This window comes from Mustela nigripes, chromosome 3, assembly GCF_022355385.1.
Source record: "Mustela nigripes isolate SB6536 chromosome 3, MUSNIG.SB6536, whole genome shotgun sequence".
NCBI lineage: Eukaryota > Metazoa > Chordata > Mammalia > Carnivora > Mustelidae > Mustela > Mustela nigripes.
The window spans coordinates 9,101,513-9,122,205 of record NC_081559.1 but is presented as its reverse complement, the minus strand read 5'-3'; the positions used below and the strand labels follow the sequence as shown (position 1 = coordinate 9,122,205).

The 20,693-nt window shown below is 44.0% G+C and overlaps 1 protein-coding gene across 6 annotated transcripts in view; it reads left to right on the top strand.

Moving 5' to 3' along the window:
- ANKRD44 (ankyrin repeat domain 44) overlaps positions 1-20,693 on the top strand; it is a 312,430-nt gene that overhangs the window by 99,702 nt on the left and 192,035 nt on the right. For all 6 annotated transcript variants that reach the window (XM_059393119.1, XM_059393120.1, XM_059393117.1 and 3 more), the window contains exon 2: positions 12,025-12,108. In XM_059393119.1, the coding sequence (XP_059249102.1) occupies positions 12,025-12,108 (84 nt within the window). The remainder of the gene's footprint in view (positions 1-12,024; positions 12,109-20,693) is intronic.

The window sequence follows — 20,693 nt, the reverse complement described above, 5'->3', positions numbered from 1 at the left end:
ACTTTCCAAACTTGGTATGATTGGGGAGGAAAAGTGAGTTTTGTCCCTTAGCTAAACTTAAGAATTAGGAAATAAAGATAGCATGATACTTGAGTTATTTTTTTCATGACATGAAGAAAAAGTTTCTTTTTACCCAAACCTAGACAAGGAAGGGAGCGCCCGAACCGAAAGCCTTGGGGCTCTGGTTTTGTGTTGGGGCGGGGAGAGTGGCAGCAGGTTGCACAGATGCAAGATGCCAACTGACTTCAGAGCCCGGAGCTTCCTGTCCCCGAGCCGAGCAGAACCGCGTAGGCAACGGGAGGGCTTGCATAAGGGGGAGAGTCAAGAGAGCAGATACTGCAGGACTTCCGGTGCGCCCCAGCTGAAGGTCGGGGCGACTCTGCTCCCCAGAGCCCGGCATTGCGTGGAGGAAGCTGGTGAGAGTCTTTCTGAATAGAGGCAGCCGGGCCCGAGCGGCTCGCCCTTGTAGTTCCTCTACCTTTTAGACCCACATCTTGAGCACCAGCAGAACACTTCTCTCACCTCGGAGGAGCCTCTCGCCCCAGACGCCTCGCCTAGACTGTTGCTGACATCACTTAACGTACAGCATCACTCTGTCTTCCAGTTCATCATTCATTTCCAGAGAAAGTTCCAAAGCATGCCTTGTGGGTCACTCTCCTGCTCCAAAACCATGCACGATTCCCCAGTGCTCTGAAGAGAGTCCCAGTTTCTTAGCCTGGCATTCAAAGCCTTCTGTAATATGACCCAGGGCTGCTGTTCAACTTACCTCGCTTGTCTCGTACTCCAGCCGAATGGAACTGTTCTGTGCCTGCTCAGTCTTAGCATCTGTTCACATTCTTCTGCTAGGACCACCCACTTCCCATTCTCTCCATTTCTACCTGTTTTAAATCCTCTCTAGTGTTCAATATTCACTTCAAAGACTATACATCTTCCAGGAGACCAGATGTGATCGCTCTTCCTTCTTAATGTACTTCTTTGCACTTTACCTTACTCCCAAGTCACGTGTGCTCATGTATTGCCTCCTACACCCTGGTAAGGCCTTCAACAGTGAGACCGACTGTACCATCTCAGTGTCCGAATTTCTTAAGCTTAGTAGATTTCTTAGGTTTAATTGGTCTTTACTGGATTAAATTGGAGATGGGTGTTACCTGAAATACACCAGATTAATTTAAAAAAGAAAATCCATAACCTTCATAACTTATTGGCAGGGTGCTATGTAGAAAAGTAAAGGAAATATGAACTGTGTTGGTGTTTCTGCAAGGAAATATGTGACCGTCCTTTTTTTTTTTGGCAAAATTTCCCGTTTTCTATTATCTAATGTTTTTCAGTCTTCTGGACTCCTCTCTTCCTGTTGTCTTATCATTTCCCTTTGACATCTGTTACTGAATGCCCTTGCCAAGACATTGGACTGGGAAATGGAGAGAATCCCTAATAGATTTGCATTCCTTGTGACCTTCCTGGTTTTGTAGGCAGAAGAGGACCCTCCAGTCCTTCTCAGGCAGAGACTAACAGAGGTCATGGTCAACTCTCTGCCTTGGAGAGTAGTTTGAGCACAGGGCCAGGAAGGTGACTCAGTTTCACACATTTCCCTGATGCCCGACTGGCTCCCCGTGGAGAGTGTGACTGCTCTCTCCCTTTCTCAGGAATGCATATAGAATTCAAAGAAAAAACACTACAAGGAGGAAACAGAAATTTAAGGGGAAGTTCTCATGGGGTTTGGAATGATGTGGTTGGGCAAAAAGTGGCTTTTGAGAAAATCCAGGATCTAACAAATTGCAGACAGACCCAACTTGGAGTTTGCCTGAATCATGAGTGCCTTCATGTGATTGAGTTAATCTATGTATTTCATATATGGTGAGGCCATCCCTCTCAAATATAGCAAGAAGTTGCCAGCTTCCTGGCAAATGCCTTTTATTTCTACACATTGATTTTGTTGTTGTTATTTGTAAATTGCTTTGCTTCCATTCCAATTTCTAATATTCCTCTAAAATTATAATTACTCTAGATCATAATAAAATATTGCTGTGGAAATAAATAATTTTCTATTAATTTTATTGTCGCTTGTTTTATGGGAAGGGAGATACATACCAGATATTAATAAAAAATTGTCTTGTGTTGTATGATACATCCTAAACTGAGAACCAGTTTCTGTCTCTGAGCAAAGAAATTACACTTTATACATGTGTTACCCTGAAAATCATCTGACTATATCATTTTTTCCCATAGAAATCACTAAAATGGCTTATATTGGTTAACATATCAAATCACCTTTCATATTTGAAACTTCACGAATTCGATGTGCTATGAGATACAGTTATACAAAGAATGTAACCAAAATTAAGATAGGAAATAAAACCTTTGTAACAGTTTTTCAAAACAGGAAACTCTCGTAGAAATGCATTGTTCTTTTTTTTTTTTTTAACTAAAATTACACTGATTTAATTGTTGTCTCTCAACTAACCTCTCAGATCCATTGTGCTCTTGTTTAAATTAATTTTCTTTACAAGTTAGCTCCTGAGCACTATTTAATTAACTTAGCTGAAGTTTTGATTTGATCTCAAGTCATTTGAAACTAGACAGAGTGAAAAAATATGTGGGTAGTTGTAAAAATATGGCATTTGGCAGAGTATGCCTGCCTTGTTTTGCTTTGCTTTTCTCTTTATGGATGTGGCCTATTTTTGAAATGCTATGATTCAAATTCAGGGATCAGGTGACAAGTCTGACAAAACAGAACTGACTTCAGCAGAGGTTCTGTGGGAGAAAAATGGAAGCGTTCCAGGAACTAAAGGAAGTAACCTCAGTTTCACCTGGAAACATTGGTGTCTCGGGGGCAGGAGATTTGGGCTATATATAAAGAATGAAGGAAAGTGGCCAAGATGCTGAGCCAAACCTGCATCCAGGAATAGAGCGGCATCAAAGAGCTGACAAGCGTAACTGTTGTTTCCACCATGGCCCTGTAAGTAGCAATCAGAGAGCCTGAAATATGGGAAGACCGGAGAGTTCTTTCCTGTGCTGCCCTGGGCTGTGGCAGTCATCTTCTAACTGTGTTCTCTGGCTTCCTTCTCTTCTCCGATGATGGGCGCACATCGTGCAGGGATTAAATGTTTGCAAAAACTCTGTGGCGTTCTCTTACTCAAGACCCCAGTTCCTGTTTGCCCACAAGATGAGGTTGAAACTCCTTCCTCGGGCCTCTCTCCGCCCTTTTATTTACTTTTCTAACCTCTTCATTGGCTGTTCCTCAACATGAAAGATTTACTCAGTCCTACTCTTCAAAATCTGGGTTTACACCCACCTTCTCCACAGTTCTCACTCCAGCCCGCACTGAGCCCTGACTTTAAAATATTTTGTACCTCTTTGTTTTGCATCTTTTGGCAAGATTTTCTTACTGTTAGTTATTTCGTTGAGAGTAACTATATCTAGAAATACCCACATGTAGTCACTATGTATGCACCTATATAAGGTGTAAATATACACACAAATGTATAGAGAATATATATATAAATATATAAAATATATAAAAAAATATATAAGTATATATATGTGTGTGTGTGTGTGTGTGTGTGTGTGTGTATAAAATCTTTCCTTAGCGAATCATGAATATAGAATATTTCTCCACAGGAAGTACATTGAAACTGAGGCTGAATTTCATATATTTGTTATCTATTCCTTCTATTGTATTGTATTGTATTATATTAAGATGACATGTGAAAGAAAGCAACGAACCAGGAGAATCAGGAAAACTAAATTCTAGTCTCAGCTTTGCCACTAGCAGGTAAATCATTCCACTCCCTTCTCACAGCTCCAACCTGGGGCTCAATCTCCTTTATGAGCATCAAGAGATCATAAAAGAAAAGTGTAACTGGTTGCCTTTATGGTAACTGTAAAGAGTAAAATTATGATTTCATGTCCCATCCAGTTGACGTGAGTATGTGGCACCCTTTGATCAGTCAGAGAGAGATGATGTGTTTTTCAGGTGACTTGCTATTATTTTGGTACAGTAGATTAGACTGCCGAGTCCAGAGAGATTGTACAACAGTTTTGAGGTTGATTTTTGCTCTCTTGCCTGTGAAATCTTCTCTCCCAGGATGTTGGGCCTCTCTGCTCTAGAGGTGATGTTGAATGGCTTAGGATCCTAATCCAGTTTACAAATCCAGTTTGCTCTGTAATTTTTTGGAAAAAAAATCTCTCCTTATTTTTCCTTTTGTAGCGTGACTATGAACACACTTGTCTGTGAAAGTCTTTGAGCGTCTTGATTCCAAGTCAACACAATTATTCTTTTCATTGAGTGCACACGAGGTGCCGGCATATATTAGGGCATTTCTTCAACATCCAGTGAAATGGCTCTACCAGCCCCACTTACTAGATGAGGAAAGTATGGCTGGGATTTAATTCCAGGCCAGTCTGCCATCATTCGTTCATCTCCCCGCTATGGAAGAAAAAGAGAGTGAGATCTCAGGTCTGTAAAAGTCCACGTTGCCTCCAGATTTCAATTTAACTGGTACGGTTCTTCTATTTCCTTTTACTTAATCTTTGGTGACTGACTGGGGACCAGTAGTGACGTGGGTGTGCCTGGGTTTCTTTTTGCCTTGGGTGCGCTATCCTCGGGGGTTGGCACTAAGCAGCAGAATTAAAGGGTAAAGAAATAGCCACAGAGGGTGTCAGGAAAGGAAATGCAACAAAGGATGCATTTATTTTTTAAAGATTTTATTTATTTGACAGAGAGAGAGAGACTGAGAGGGAGAGAGAGAGGGAGACTGAGAGAGAAAGCCAGTACGTGCAAGCAGGGGATGCTGCAGAGGGAGAGCGAGAGGGAGCATCAGTCTCCCCACTGAGCACTGAGCAGGGAGCCTCACACAGACATGGGGCTCGATCCCAGGACCCTTGGATCACGACTTGAGCCAAAGGTACATGCTTAACTGACTGAGCCCCCCAGGTGCCCCAAGGGTGAATGTTTTAAAGACTGGATCATTGGTCCCAGAATAACTGCCTCATGGTCCATACCTCCTCCTATTTCATTTCACTTCCATATCCTATTTTCATTTTGGAAGAGGTTAGATAATTAATTTTTTCATTTTCTGACTAAAAATAGTTGTTCTCTTCTCAGAGGTATAGAGTTAGTAGATAACTGTAGGGGCTATTACTGATACTTGTAACTTTGTGCTTTTGTTTTTGTTCTGTTTTTAAAGACTTTTTAATTTATTTATTTGACAGATAGATCCCAAGTAGGCAGAGAGGCAGGCAGAGAGAGAGGGGGAAGAAGGCTCCCTGCTGAGCAGAGAGCCCGATGCAGGGCTCGATCTCAGGACCCTGAGATCATGACCTAAGCTGAAGGCAGAGGCTTAACCCACTGAGCCACCCAGGCGCCGCAGGGCTTTTGTTTTTAATAATAATTGCAAATAATTGAAAATGTTTCAGACATTTAGTTAGCAGGGTATGTAGTCCCACATTTTAAAAAAATGTGTTTATGGGGACTCAGTGTATTTTGTACTGTTCTTAAGGGAAACAGATTTTGCCTTTATGATCATCAGTATCTTTCTGTGATAGAGTGAACTTCTTCTCAAATAAAGAGTGATCTATATACAGGAAGCACTTAATGGCATCCTTTCAACAAGTCACACAGCGGGACCCACATGAAGAGAGTTAACAAGTTTTATCCATTAAATCTAGTGACTCGAACAAATTTTTATTATCCTTTTGTACAAATGCAAGTGCTCCTTCCTACAAAACCTCTTGTTCCCTAATGAAGTGTTTCAGCCGGCTCATAGAAGTTGATGGCTTCGTATGGTGAGAGTATTACTGCGTCAACCATTGGCTTCTAATAACATGCTCCCATCTTGCTTTTATGGTGCACTGTACTCAGAATACTCAAGTATGGACAGATGTTTAAGAATATTATTTTTTTATTCTTGGCTAATGATTAATTCCCAACACCCACTCCTGATTAGAATGCAAGATATTTTCTTTCAGATGTGGAGTCTTTAATTACCCAGTCTAACCAAAAAAAGACAAACAGCATGCCAGGAATTTGTATCAGAATGCTGGAGCACCATCTTCTCGGGCTTCTTACCGTTGACCCTAGGACACAGACACTAGGCGGCACCTTCTGTCGCTCTGCTTATCTTCCAGAGCTAGTGTGTTAGTAAGGTGAATGCAGCTCCAAGAAGGGGAATGTGACGTACACTATCTGAGGTTTCAGCAAAAATCAAATGGGTGATTTCATTAGGGGATTTGGCGGGGGACCCCACAACCTCATTGCAAGATGGAGTAGGTCCTCTGAACCAGCTGCGCGCTCTCCATGAAACCCACGAAGGGCTTTGCTCCTAAACGAATGCCTTGTATGATGCCCCCAGTAGCATTTTTTTTAAAAAAGTGGAGTTAAAGGATTGGTTGAATTGAGTTTTTTTAAGTGATGAAATGAGACTTTAACACCTGAGTTTTAGATTGCATTATTCTTATTTCCTAAAAACCTGGACCCTTGGGGATCAATAGAAAAGCTATTTGGGGGAGGGTACGTACATTCTTATTACCAAGAACTTTCTCAGAAGCTTGACTTCTCTTAGGTCTTGACAAAGTGGATCTTCCAGGTTCCTTGTCTTAATGACATAACCTGACAGTCACTCTTATCTCCCAGGTGACAAGTTAGCCATCTTGCTCCCCCTAGTGGACTTGTAACTCTACCTCAAAGTTTAAGAATTCTCTATCAATACACATTTGATGCAGGGTCTTATTTTTCAGAAACCAGATATTTTCCCAATTTTTTTTTCAAAGACTGACAATAAAATAAAATAATATTGCATCAGAGGGACTGATACGGGATGTGGGTAGAGAACGGGGCCTTTGGTGATGAGTTTTCAGTTCCTAGTCTTGGCAAGACTAGCTGTATGATTGATAGTGGCTGCTGAATTCAAGGGGCCTTTCTGCTCTGCACTTCTGTCTTAGAGGGATCTAGTGCCATCAGCCTGGCAGATCGTCACCTCTAGAAGGCAGCCGTCGACACCCCTGGAAGAGACAGTGGGGTATTAATCGTTGGTGAGTTGGAAGACAAGGACAGGTCCCATCTGAATATTGAATCCATTTGTGCCTGTGCTCAAGTAGATCTAGGAAGTTTGTTCTCCCCTCTGAACCTCTTTGAGGGACTGTGCCAGTATCCACAGCACAGGGCAATAATTTCCAGTTTATACTTGCTAAGCATGCTAAGGAAATTTTAGCAATTGATGCTGAACTTCTTGCATACCTCTCTTGAGAATTTCAGTTTTTTAGGCTCTGATAACATACCAGTGGTTTCACGGTACTGGGATCCGTATTTGTCCCCTGATGGTGTTTGTCTTTCCCAAATTTGACCCTTGTTGTGAATTTGTATTTATTCAACTTTGCACTCTAACGCACGCAGAGCGCTAATATTTTGTATATGCTAGTGTTGAAGTGCATGAAACTTCAGAAAGAAATACCTGTACATACCAAGTCTTAGGACTGTGTTTTTTTGCAGGTGAGACTCTGTTTCTAAGCCTTACCAAGGTCAAGGCAAACACTGTGATATATATAGTGGTTCCAAATTAATGGTCATCAGAGTTTAAGTATTTGACACTTATGAGCAAGAAAATCGTAATTAGAATATTCCCCCTTTCTTAAAATCATGTAATAGAGGCAGTATTTAGATGTATCTTTTTTTCCCTAAATATTTATTCTCAGGGTAAATATTTACTTAGGGAAAAACAAAGCAGCAAGATTGGATTAAAATCCCAACAGAAAAGAATGCCAAAGTGCTCTCTAGGTATGTTTTATTTGGGAGGGTGAAGAAAAAAAAAGAAACACCCATAATGTGGTGTTTTGGTTTTTTTTTTAAAAATATTACTTGCTAAGGAGTCATAGTAATTTAGTTCAAGAATTACATCTAAGCAAACACACAACATCTGTCTAACAAAGCACGTACCTGTGAAGTCGCGATTTGGAATCTCATGACGCTTGGATTCACAGTCGTGGAGACAGTGATGTTGCCGCAGGGGTGACCCGTCCCCGCCGGGGCCAGAGAGCTCCATCGAGCAAGACTCTGGGCCTTGAAGAACAGGCGCTTTTCTTTTCCTCAGGGAGTGTGAGGGATTTAGATGTGAATCGATGTGCATCTCGGTGTCTACGTGCACGAGTGTCGATACAGTTGTGTATGTGTGTGGGAAGATGCATGGACAGGTGGGTGTGTGTGTGTCCAGATGTGACTGCGGGACTCAAAGAGTTGCTTCTTCCCAGTGGATGCTGGAAATTCTGTGCGTTGACAATACTCTGTGAAGCCGCTTTTAGCAGAGCGAGGCGCAGAGGTGTCAGGCACACGTGCACACCATTTCTGCTGGGATTCTGTGCATCCATGATGCCCTTCAAAACGGGCTCAGTGACTGGGCTTGGAGGTCCTTGGGGTGCTCCCTGCCGCAAGGCTGTGCTGGCCTTCCTGGTCTGGCAGCTTTGTCGGGTGTCTCTCCTTGGGAACATTCCAGCCGTAGCTGAGAACCCTTGTCTTTCTTGAGAAGCAGGAGGACTAAGGCAGGCGTATCTTTTGCATTCCTTACACTCGTGAGTGACGAGAGGCTTTGTAACTAGCTGTGTTTCCTTGAAGTGACCAACTAGGGACGCGTAAGCCATTGAGATGGGTTTCTTCTCAATCGTTAATTGATCACTGTTGACTTTACACTAAAGTCTCCTCGGACTCTGCCCTGCTTGTCATCTAACTCGTAGGGCTGCTGGGTTTGTTGTTTTCTTTTCAGGTCCGAAAAGGCAGAAAAGTACATGCGGGCATTTGGCCATGAGCGAGGCAGATGGGGGATTATGGAACAGAGAAACAAGTTTTCATGTTGTTGTTAAAATCCTGAGTTAATGTCTGATTCTATTGTGTTTTATTTTTTGTTTTTTTAAATGAAATATGGTCCTTGCCATGGGGCAGATAACCCAGAGACTTGGTGTTAGCAGGTGGTCAGAAGTGTGTGGAAGGATCTTCTTGTCTTTAGGCAGATCAAAAAGCTGACACCAAACTAGTAGAAAACTTGCTTTCTTTTCGAGACTTCTTTCCTGCTATTTAACTGTTGGCAATTTGAGAAACTCTTTGAATCATACACCTTAGCAAGAAGGCAAAACCGAGAGTATGTGGGACAAAAGAAAGATACATCTGTCCACTTGCTAGAAACTTTTGTGGCAGGGGGAAAAACTGCAGAAAAATTCCTGACGTATTGAAAAATTACCTGCAACTTAACATTTTTATTTTTTATTTCATTTATTTGTCTTTAGAGAGAGAGAGAGAGAGAGAGAGAGAGGGCAGAGGGAGAGGGTGAGAGAGACTTTTAAGCAGGTACAATGCCTAGCACAGAGCCTTGATCTCATGATCTCATGACCCTGAGATCGTGACCTGAGCCAAAATTAAGAGTCAGATGCTTAAGGAATTGAGCCACCTAGATGCCCCTGCAAGTTAGTTTTTTTTTTTTTAAGTTTTACATTTAGTGATGATAACTTTTTTTTTTTAAGATTTTATTTATTTATTTGTTAGACAAAGATCACAAGTAGGCAGAGAGGCAGGCAGAGAGAGAGAGGAGGAAGCAGGCTCTCACTGAGCAGAGAGCCTGATGCGGGGCTCGATTCCAGGACCCTGAGATCATGACCTGCGCCGAAGGCAGAGGCTTAACCCTCTGAGCCACCCAGGCACCCCCACAACTTAGTATTTTTAATGCAGTGTTTCCTCAGGGAGTCTTACTATAGTCTACTTACGTTGTACCCACAAATATTTACTTACTCACAAGTACTTAAATTGGTACCCGCAAATAGCAAGAAACACCATCAGAACCTGTAAGAAAGGCCACAGGAGAGTAAAAAAGAGAAAAGAAAATTTATAGACGTGATTAGGACTGGGATTCTCATGTGGAAGGCACATCTTCGCCCAGTGTTCTAAGAGTTAAGTGAGCGTTTATTAAAAATAGATTCACAAGGGGCGCCTGGGTGCCTCAGTGGGTTAGAAGCCTCTGCCTTCAGCGTGGGTCATGATCCCAGGGTCCTGGGATCAAGCCCTGTATCGGGCTCTCTGCTTAGTGTGGAGCCTGCTTCCCCCTCTCTCTCTGCCTGCCTCTCTGCCTACCTGTGATCTCTGTCAAATAAATACAATCTTTAAAAAAAAAAAAAAAAAAGATTCACAAGTACCTGCCCCAGATAGGATAACTCAGAACCTCCAGGGAAGGGGTGATGGAACATTGTTTTAACAAGCATCTCAGGTGATTCTTACAGTCAGACACATCTGGGAAACTGCTGTCATCTGCTTGCTGACTAATACTACTGTAAAGGGGGTGCCTGTGTGGCTTGGTCAGTTGAGCGTCTGACTTTTGATTTTGTCTCAGGTCATGATCTCAGGGTCATGAGATCGAGCCCGGCATTCAGGCTCTGCCCTGGGTGTGGCGCCTGCTTAAGATTCTCTCTCTCCCTCTGCTCCTTGCACTCTATCTCTACCAAAAAACAAAACAAAACAAAACAAAGCAAAAAACGAAACAAAAAAACCCGAACCCATTGTAAAGTATTTCTAGAAGGTGTGAGTGTGTGTTGTGTGTGTAACTGACAAAGTTTTTAAAGTTTGAAAAAACAATTGTCAAATTCTACATTAGCAGTGCTAAGCATTTCGTAATAAATATATCTGTTATTTGCGTCGGGTTGTATGGTTACAGAGGGTTTTCCTGCGTCTCTTCTCATTTCTTCTAGCAGCAATCCTGTAGCGGCTTGAACAGCAAGGACCATGCTTGCTCCCGGACGGCACATGGGAGGGGGGCTCAGCATGTAGCCGGCGGCGGTGGAGCTGGCTTTGAACGGGGCTCTTCGCCACATGGGGCGAGCCCAGCATCAAACCCAGAGCCCACAGCTTGTCCTCTTTTACCCCATTCTGGTCACCTGTTGATAGCAGCGCTTCTAAGATACCAGGTTTTTTTGCATGTCCTCACCTTTGCACACCCTGATCCCTGTGCCTAGAATGCTTTCCTACCCTGTTCGCATACTTACACTCATTCGTTCAAGTGCCTTCCGTGAAGCTTTTCTAGATACGCTCTTCTCCTCACCCCACCTACCCTCCAAGCAGAGCTAGTTTCTCTCTCTCCTTTTTTACGTTTTTATTTATTTATTTGACAGAGAGAGAGCGAGAGAGAGCAAATGCACCAGCAGGGGAGCTGCAGGCAGAGAGGGAGGGAGACGCAGGCTCTCCACTGAGCAGGGAGCCCAGTGCGGGCTCAAACCCAGGACCCCGGGATCATGACCTGAGCAAAAGGCAGATGCTTAACCGACTGAGCCATCCAGGTGCCCCAGAGCTAGTCTCTCTTTCAGCTGTGTTTCCATCATGCTTTGTAAATCCTTTCAGTCTCTTCTGGGTCTTGCGTAAGGTCGGTGAGTTCAATAGCAGTGCTCCCTGGTCTCCCCTCATGACCCCTCATGACCCCCGCCCCGCCATTATACCACTGACTTTGTGCAAATAGTGGGATATCATGACATCGGAAATACTCGGTGCCTTTAGTGTTGGCTAAAGCTGTGGGAAGCGTTTGAGAATGATTTCAAGGGCTTTCCAAACATTGACAAAGAAGTGTTCAGGAGGCCAGAGACTTGGCTATTACCATCCACTAGAAATGGAATTGTCTGGGGGTACCAGGGTACAACGGGTCGAACGAGAAGTCAGGAACAATGGGGACTGTACATTCAAAACTGCAGCTCTGGGAATTTCCTTGATGGGAAACTTAAGGGTGCTTCAAGGGTGTCTTCATTTATGGTTGAGTTTTATGTCGTACTCATAGCCCCAGGCTAGAGATGGCTGCTATGGCTTTCAAGTTGTGTTACGGTTATTTCTTGATGCAAGTATTTCCCCCACTAGCCCTCTAGTGAGGGTGAGTCTGAGCTGTATTAATCTTTGTCTGCCAGTTGATAATTGTGGAATCAACTTTCTGGGAACCAATCTTAGAGCTGTCTGCATCTGAATACCATCAAATATGTGTCATTGTAGTTCTAATTCAAATTCTCCTGTGTTTGCAGCCCCCACTGGTCCAGGCAATCTTCAGCGGTGACCCGGAGGAGATACGGACGCTCATCCACAAAACCGAAGATTTGAATGCTCTGGTAGGCGACACCATGGCTTTTCCTGCTCAGGCCCTCTTAGCCGTTCTCCACCGTAGCCCTCTTTGGTATCTGGTGAAAGCTCTGGACGGGTGCTCAGAATTCTGTTTTTTGAGTCCACAAAGTAAAATACATATGCTTACAGTGCAAATCAGGCATATATAAATACAGGTATCAAAATATGAAATACCAAATTTGTGATATAATCACATCTGCTTGCTTCTCCATTAGCACATTTAAATAGTAAGATGTGGCAGTAGATCTAATAATGAGCGTCATTTCAGACTGGTGATGGGCATGATCGGTATTTTGTGTTCTCTGTGACCACCCTAGTGTGGTGTGAACATACCTGTGATTTCTGCTGGGGACTGAGTGACACTTACCAGTGACACTCATGAGACTGGTTGCCTGCCTTCGTGATGGAAGGAAATGTAAAATTTCCATCGGAAATTAGTAAAAATAAAGAGGTCCTATTTTTGCCTCCAGAACCTTTGCCTTACAGCAGGGGTTGACAGACTATGGTCTGGCACTGGTTTTTGCCAGTGAAGAATGGTTTTCATTTGTTAAATGTCTGGGGGGAAAAAAAAACGAGAAGAGGAATAATATTTTGTGATATGTACAAATTACACGACATTCAGATTTCAATGCCAATAAATGAAATCCCGTTGGCACTCGACCGTGACTGTTTTCCCGCCACAACAGCAGAGTTGAGTAGAGATTAATGACAGAGACTGTATGTGGCCCAGGAAGGCAAAAATATTTATTACCTTTAGAGGGAAAGTTTGCTGACCTCTGTCCTGGAGGATCAATGAACCTAGGACCAGTGGGTGAGCGTGGCCTCCTGTGTGTAACCGAAATCATACGTAACACACGTGTGATTGTGGACATGTGTATCTTCTGTGAACAAGTAAAGGCATTTCATCGTATTCTTAAAGGGGTGTGTGGTCACGAGAAGGTTAAGAACCCCCGGATCAGGAAGTTCTTGAAATAAACAAATCGGCGATGAGGAAAAGTGAAAAGAGTTAGTCAATAATTTACCCTTTTAATAGTTTCCTCGACCCAGATTGAACAAGCAATTCTATGCAGTACACACTAGTAACTCTCGTAGTGTTAAGTCGGTTACCTTAATGCCGGAGTCCATGGGGGAGAGGTGCTGCCTTTGAAGTCTCCAGGGTTCGCTGGGAACAGCAGAGAGAGTCAAACAGAAGAAGGGCTTGGCCCCAGGGATGTGACTTGTGTCAGAGGTGGGGTCTTTCTCCGCTCTGCCGAAGGCTTTATTCTGCAGGGGCAGAATAGAGGCTGGTGTGGCTTTTGGAAAAAGCTTTTGGCAGCCTCTCCCTGGTTGGCACTGAAACAGCTGGGTGGCGTTTCAGGATGTTTGTGCAAAGGAAGCACAGATGAGGAAGCCGGGCTCTGGAGGAGGCAGTGGGGTGTTTGTCCAGAGCCCGTGGGGCGCGACCCGGACTGCGGAGAGGAGCTGAGGCAGGCCTGCTGGCTGCCCAGGTGTCCTGCTGTCCCTGCCATTCGCCGGCCTGTTTGGTGGCTGTGGCCCAAGTCCAGGCGAGCCCGAGGCAAAGCTTCAGTTACTGTCTTCTCCTGACGATGATGGGCAAACAGCACTTTTGTTCAGTCAAACATGCCGGGAAAGATGTCACTGTCCCCTGAAGGGCCTTTAGTTCTCCTTAGGAAGGTTACAAGTGGTTGCTGCCTGGTACAGGTTGGGAAAGCTTAACTTTAGTAGTGACCTCACTGTATCACTGAGCCTGCTAGGTCAACTGCAGTAGCACGTAGACCCGGATGCCGGTTGCTCAAACATGGGAGAAGCTTGGTTCTCTTGTGACCAGACTGGAGACGTGGCTCTTTTCCACATGGGGTCCCAGGTATCAATACGTAGCTTCTAGCCCAGGGGTTCATCTTCAGTCCAGCCGGCCGGAAGGGGAAGAAGGAGCATGGACGATCTCAGGAGGACTTTTATGGGTCATCTTGGGAGTGGCACAGTCACTTGTGCACACAACCCGATGCCCAGAACTTTGTTCCATGCCGCATCTGATTGCAGGGGGTTGTGAAATTCATACAGCTGTGTTCCCAGAGACTGGAGAACATGAATAGTTAGCAACTTTGGCCACACCAAGTTTTGGTACTACAGAATTTTAGGGAATTCAAGTGATAACACTTACTTATCTTTTAAGACTCATTTAAGAGTAATTTACTCATTTAAGAATAATTTACTGAATTTGGGCCTAGTGCTGGGTGCTAGGGATATAGCGGTGAGAAGATTGCTCTCACCCCCACGGCGCTCACGAGAGGGCAGAGAATCAACAGTGAGAAATCATACTGGCCGCCATTTTGAAAGGGAAAATGCAGGCCCTGTTGAGGCGCAGGTTAATCATGAGGGGCTGAGGAAGCCGTGTGCACACTGACCCCTCGGGGGCCGTTGTGGGGTTTGGTGTGTGGGCTTTCGGATGGGTCAGTGTGGGTGGGGGCTGGGGGAGGAAGAGCATTACAGGAAGGAAAGCTCAACTTCCTCCTGGTGCTGGTGTGGCTCCGCGGGGGCCCAGAGCCTTCTTCCGCTCTCTCCTCCCGTCTTCATAGCCCCCTTCTCCTTCCCTCAGGTGAGTGTAAAGAAGCTCATTGGACCCCCTGCTCGCTAGCAGGTCTGTTGGAGTCAGTGAGCTGTTCTCTTGATGTCATGCTTTGCTTCTGTCCACACGTCTTTGGATCAGTCGTGCCGACTGTCGCTGGGGGCGGCTTAGGCAATGTGGGGAAAGCGACCGTTGGCCCAGGGCGTCTGGAGATGGAGGACGAATAAGGATTAGGACCCAGGCCTGGAGCTTCCCTTCAGGAGGGAGGAGAGGCCACTCACCAGAGCATTTCAATGTCAAGGAAGGGAAACAAGTAACGGCGCGGCTCCTGTTAACGGGAGGACGCGATGCCGCTTCCTCCCTTCTCACCCTTTGCTCTCTTTCTTTACCGGGATTTATTTTTCTGATTTGTCCTAGGTTCTGATTTTTTTTTTTCTTTCTTTTTTTCTTCCCCACCTTCCTGTGTCTTTCGATCACCTTCGATGAAGTGATCCTGATTCAGGAAGTGATCTCCTTCACCTTCGCCTCCCTGTGCTTTTCGGACTTCATTCCCCGCTGGCAGCATTCATGTGTGTCAACCAAACGAAGTTTTCAACCCATTGATACTGATGTTTTTTCTCATTTCTCCACTGTTCGCACCCCATCTGCCCTTTCAGACCGATTCTTTCCTCCATTCTTGTTTCCTTTCTGCTGCTCTTCTGCCGCCTCCCTGCCCAGCCAGAGAAACCTACTTCCGCTCTCACCTCCCAGAACCCGTTGAGCCTCACCAGACCCTTCACTGGAGCTGGTTACTTCTGAGAGACTGTGCGCTGATTGACGGGGTGGCTGTGGTTTTCATTCTCTCCTGCTCCCTGGCCCAGTCCAGTCTTCACAGCACATGTGGAGCGAATGACCAAACCTTGCTTCATTACTCATGATGAGCAGTTTGTGGTGGCCCACGTTCTGTTTCTGCCAATGAGCACCCATTATCCACTAGAGTCCGGATTGGTTAGTGTCCCTCAGGTCTCCGTTATAAGACTGAAAGTTCTCTTCGTAAGCCTGAAAATCTGTAGTTGGATTTGAGGAGCCAGTGAACAATCAGGAAGGGCACCGAGTCTTCCTGTGGTTTCTCTGGCTGGCGGCATGCCCGGGCCTGGAAATGTGGGAAGACAGTTGTATACGCTGAGAAATCCATTTAAACTGATCTACACGTGGTCGACAACTAGAAAGATTTTAGGAGGCTCTATCAGACTAACAAGTTGAGCTCGAGGTGGAGTATCTGAGTTCAAAATGAATTCTGAAAACCAAAATTTGAACTCAGTAAAGTCATTTTTGGGATTATGCTATGAGAACATGACACCAACAGACAGTTGTACAGTGCCAGACTGGAATGGGGACAGAGATAATTAGGGCCCGTCACTGGGGAGTGGTGAAGACAGGGAGGGGACCATTCCGTGTGAGAAGGGGTTGAAAAACTAGTGATGTTTTAGACCTGGGAAGGACGAGAGAACTACCTCAAATAGTTCAATGTTGTCAGGTTCAATGGAACTAGACTTACCGTTATGTCAGTGGCTGTAAGCTACAGATAATATTTCCAGCTCAAAATAGAAGAAATAACTTAATGGACAGGGATCTATACAAAGAAGTAATGAGCTGACTTAACCAGTAAGATACTCCCTGGAAGACCACTAGACTGGCGGATCTGAAGGAGACGGATCGTAGCACGTGGTCTACTCTCCTATCTTGCGCCCTGGCCCAAATGGTTTATGACAGGTTTTTTTTCTCCGAGTCTTAAAAGAGCAAAATTTCTTTTTAGGACAGCACTATTAAATTGGAGTTGGCTTTTTTTTTTTTTTAAAGATTTTATTTATTTATTCGACAGAGAGAGATCACAAGTAGGCAGAGAGGAAGGCAGAGAGAGAGGAGGAAGCAGGCTCCCTGCTGAGCAGAGAGCCCGATGCGGGACTCGATCCCAGGACCCTGAGATCATGACCTGAGCCAAAGGCAGCAGCTTAACCCACTGAGCCACCCAGGCGCCCTGGAGTTGGCTTTTGAATAGAATACCTCCTTCCCATGCCTGGACTAGGTGATGTTTAAGGTCTTTTAACAACTATGAAGGAAGGACTACAACTCCAAGATTTATAAGCCTCACATGATAGCATATACCCATGGTATTTGTTTCTTTTTTAAAGTATCATTTTATGAATACACACACACACCCATTCTCATACCAAAGAATATCAATAATAATTTGTTGGTATCTTCTAATACCCGGTGTATATTCAATTTTATTTTGTCCCTATAGCTTTAAACACTTTTTTTTCTTTATAGTTGGGCTGTCCCCAAGTTTATTATTTTACTCCATCTAGTTTTTACAACAAAATGATTTTGTCAAGCTGTTAATGTACATTATTTTCCCTAAAAGGATTTGGCCCAAGTATATTGGTGGATCTTGCTTACTCTCTCCAATCCCAAGATGGGAAGTGAGGATATGTGAATATAACAGAATAAATCTCGAGGTGAAAGCTAAGCTTACATTGGTAAACAACTCATAGTGAAAAAAGGGGAGACAGCCATTAAAGCTTTAATTTTTAGCTCTAAGCATCAGTTTGGGTGATAGTGGCCTGCTAGTCCCAAGATCCAAGTGAGAACTGTCCCAACATGGTAAGAGTTTCCCAGCATGGTAAGAGTTTCCTAAAAATAAATAAGACAAATTACCAATAGTACACTTGTAATTTGTACTGTGTGTGTGTGTGTGTGTGTGTGTGTGTGTGTGTATGGAGGAGTATTGTACTATTTCTTTATATGAAAATGATCACTACAAGTCTAGTTAACATCCTTCACCTCACGTAGTTACAAATTTTTTTTTTTGTTGTCCTGAGAACTTTTAAGATCTATTCTCTTAGCAACTCTCAATTACGTAATACAGTATCGTTAACTGCAGTCACCATCCTGGACACTATAACCCCATTACTTATTTTATAACTGGAAGTTTGCACTATTTTTTTATTTAAAGATTTTATTTACGTATTTGAGAGAGTTGAGAGAGAGGGAGAGAGAGAGCATGAGCAGGGAAGGAGGCAGAGGGAGAAGCAGACTCCCCCCACTGAGCAGGGAGCCTGATGCGGGGCTCAATCCCGGAACCCAGAGATCCTGACCTGAACCAAGGGCAGACACTTAAAGACTGAGCCACGCAGGTGCCCCTAGCACAGCCTTTTACGCTTCTAGATTTTTGTGTTTTCTATCACTTCCATATATCTTACTTGATTAAAAAAAATTTTTTTTAAAGAAAGAATTGATAATAAGGATAAAAACCCGAGGTGTTTTGTTAGCCTAGAGATCTGGGTACTTTCTAAATTAGACCCAAATCAGGAGCTGCTGGGAACCAGGAAACCGCAGGCCGGAGTGGCAAACCCTCGTCCCACCACAGACAGAAGCTTGCTGACCCGGTCCTCTCTCCCTGAGTGCTGCTCTGCAGGAATACAGGCTCGGGGTGGCCCAGACTTCTTACAGTTTTAAGAGAAAAATACAGGAAATCTCTAAATTGTTAAATGTTGGTTCCAAAAAGTGATCCAACATTGTTGAGGCCAAAGAAAATACATCTGTGGGCCAAATCTGGCCAGCAGGCCACCGTTTTGCTAACCGTGGGTGAGATCAGCAAACGCTCCTCGGCGAAGGTTTCTCTGGCCACCTGGATCTGGAAATCGAAAGCGTGGAGCCAGCGGGCGGGAGTTCTGGAGAGAGCAGTGGCCTGCGTTTTTCAGATGTTGACAGCACTTCTGGCTCAGTAGCCTGTGGGGCTGGTGGTGCCTTCGTGGTCAGGGAGGGTGCTTTTGTCCTGAGGCTAGGTGCCTCTCACTCAGCACATGCCTGACAACACTGTCACAGCCCCTGCTCCTTGTTGGACCAGTGCCCGGGATGCGGGGCTGTGGTTTGGGAGCCATGACCTGGGTCCTGTAGAAAATGATTCACGAACTCCAGATGGCAGCAAGCAGGCTGCCGTGATGTGGCTTCGTGGCCATTTAAAATTGTGAGGGCAGATCTGGTTAGCGTCACTCCTCATGACCCTGCAGGGGTTGCCCGACAGCGCGAGGCCCCACTTCTCCAGCGCTGGCCTTGGAGGTACAAGAGCCGTCCTCCGTGAATGGTACCCCGCGCAAGGGTGTACGACGTGTACCATCCAGGCGGCAGAGGTGGTGTCTGCAACTCTGGAAACACTCCAGGTGCCATGCTGGGGCCCTTAGTATTCCTTTGCTGAACATTGTTACAGCACAAAGAAAAATCTTGCAATTAAAAGATGTATATTGTAAATAGCTTGAGAATGTGAACCTCTCTAGGATAAAGGGTTATGGCTCTCTGCCCCCCTGCCCCATGTTACCTATGACATTTGAGGGGAGGATGCCAATATGAATAAATGAGCTGTATTTCTCTTAGATTGAGAAGATTCAGTGGTTTGAAATGAATGGACACATTCAGTGCCGTTGGATTTAGGGAGGAGGACTTCGGTTCGGGGAAACTTGACAGTATCTTCTCAACTTCAGTATTTAGAGGAATAGACACATGAGAAGACTCTTGAAAAAGAAAGTCAGCAAAGGGAGAGTTTCACAAAAATCTATTAAAACAAATTACAAAAGTATAGCAATTAAAACAGCGTGTTACTGGCACAGGAATAGACAACTGAATTAGTGGAGTGCAGACTCCAGAATTAGACCCAAGTGTATATGAGCAGATGGTATAAAACAAAGGAAGCTTTGGAAACCACAGGGATGATGTGGGTTACTTAATAAAGGGTGTCGAGACAAATGGCTAATAAGAAGCTGAACCCTTCCCTAACTTCTTACACCAAGATAAATCTAGAGGTAGAAAATAAAAAGATGAAAGTAGTGGAATAAAAGAAGGGGGAAATATTTTTTTCCAGTTCTGGTGTGAGGAAGGGCTTTCTAAGAAAATGCAAAGATAAAAACCAAGATGGAAAATGTGGATACATTTGAATACATAAAAACTGTGAGCGTCTATATATTAAATCATCACCAAAAACAAGATTAAAGGAGAAATCAGAGAGGTACAGTATCTGTGAAAAGCATTCATATCCCTAATATATATAAAACTCTCACAAATTATTTAGAGAGAGATAAACACCTCACTAGAGAAGTGGGGAAGGAAGTACAGAGGACAGTCATCAAAATAAAAATGCAGATAACCAGAAACTAATATGAAAGGGTGTCCGATCTCAACTTCACCCAAAACCCTAGAGTTCAAATAAAACAGCCCAGTAGTGCCCATCAGAGAAGCAAGGGGGAGAGTAAGATCACAGGGGGGTGTATTTGAAGGGACACTCTGAGGACCTTTTGGAGAAAGTTTAATTTGTACTCACCTCTGGAGGGTTTGGCGGTCTGTATCCACTTTGGCTCTGTAGACACTCTCTGACACAGCAACACAACTCCTTGGAGCATACCCTAAGAGAAATCACTGGACAGCAATATAATATAAATTTTAGATATAAATATTATATATGGTATACATAGTATATAATACACGTGTTTATATATTACATATATGTATGTATATATGTATCATATATTATATATGTGTATATATATTATATATTATGTATAATAATGTATATGTGTATAATAATATATATGTGTTGCTTTGTAGTTTATAATAACAAGAAATTGGAAATTACCAGTACTTACTTTCTTTTTTTTTTTTTTTTAATTTATTTGACAGACAGAGATCACAAGTAGGCAGAGAGGCAGGCAGAGAGAGAGGAGAAAGCAGGCTCCCTGCTAAGCAGAGAGCCCGATGTGGGGCTCGATTCCAGGACCCTGGGATCATGACCTGAGCTGAAGGCAGAGGCTTTAACCCACTGAGCCACCCAGGCGCCCCTGGAAATTACCAGTACTTTATTTCTTAACAACACTTCAGTGCATATATATGTGGGAATATTATGCTATTTTTTTTTTAAAGATTTTATTTATTGGGGCACCTGGGTGGCTCAGTGGGTTAGGCCTCTGCCTTCAGCTC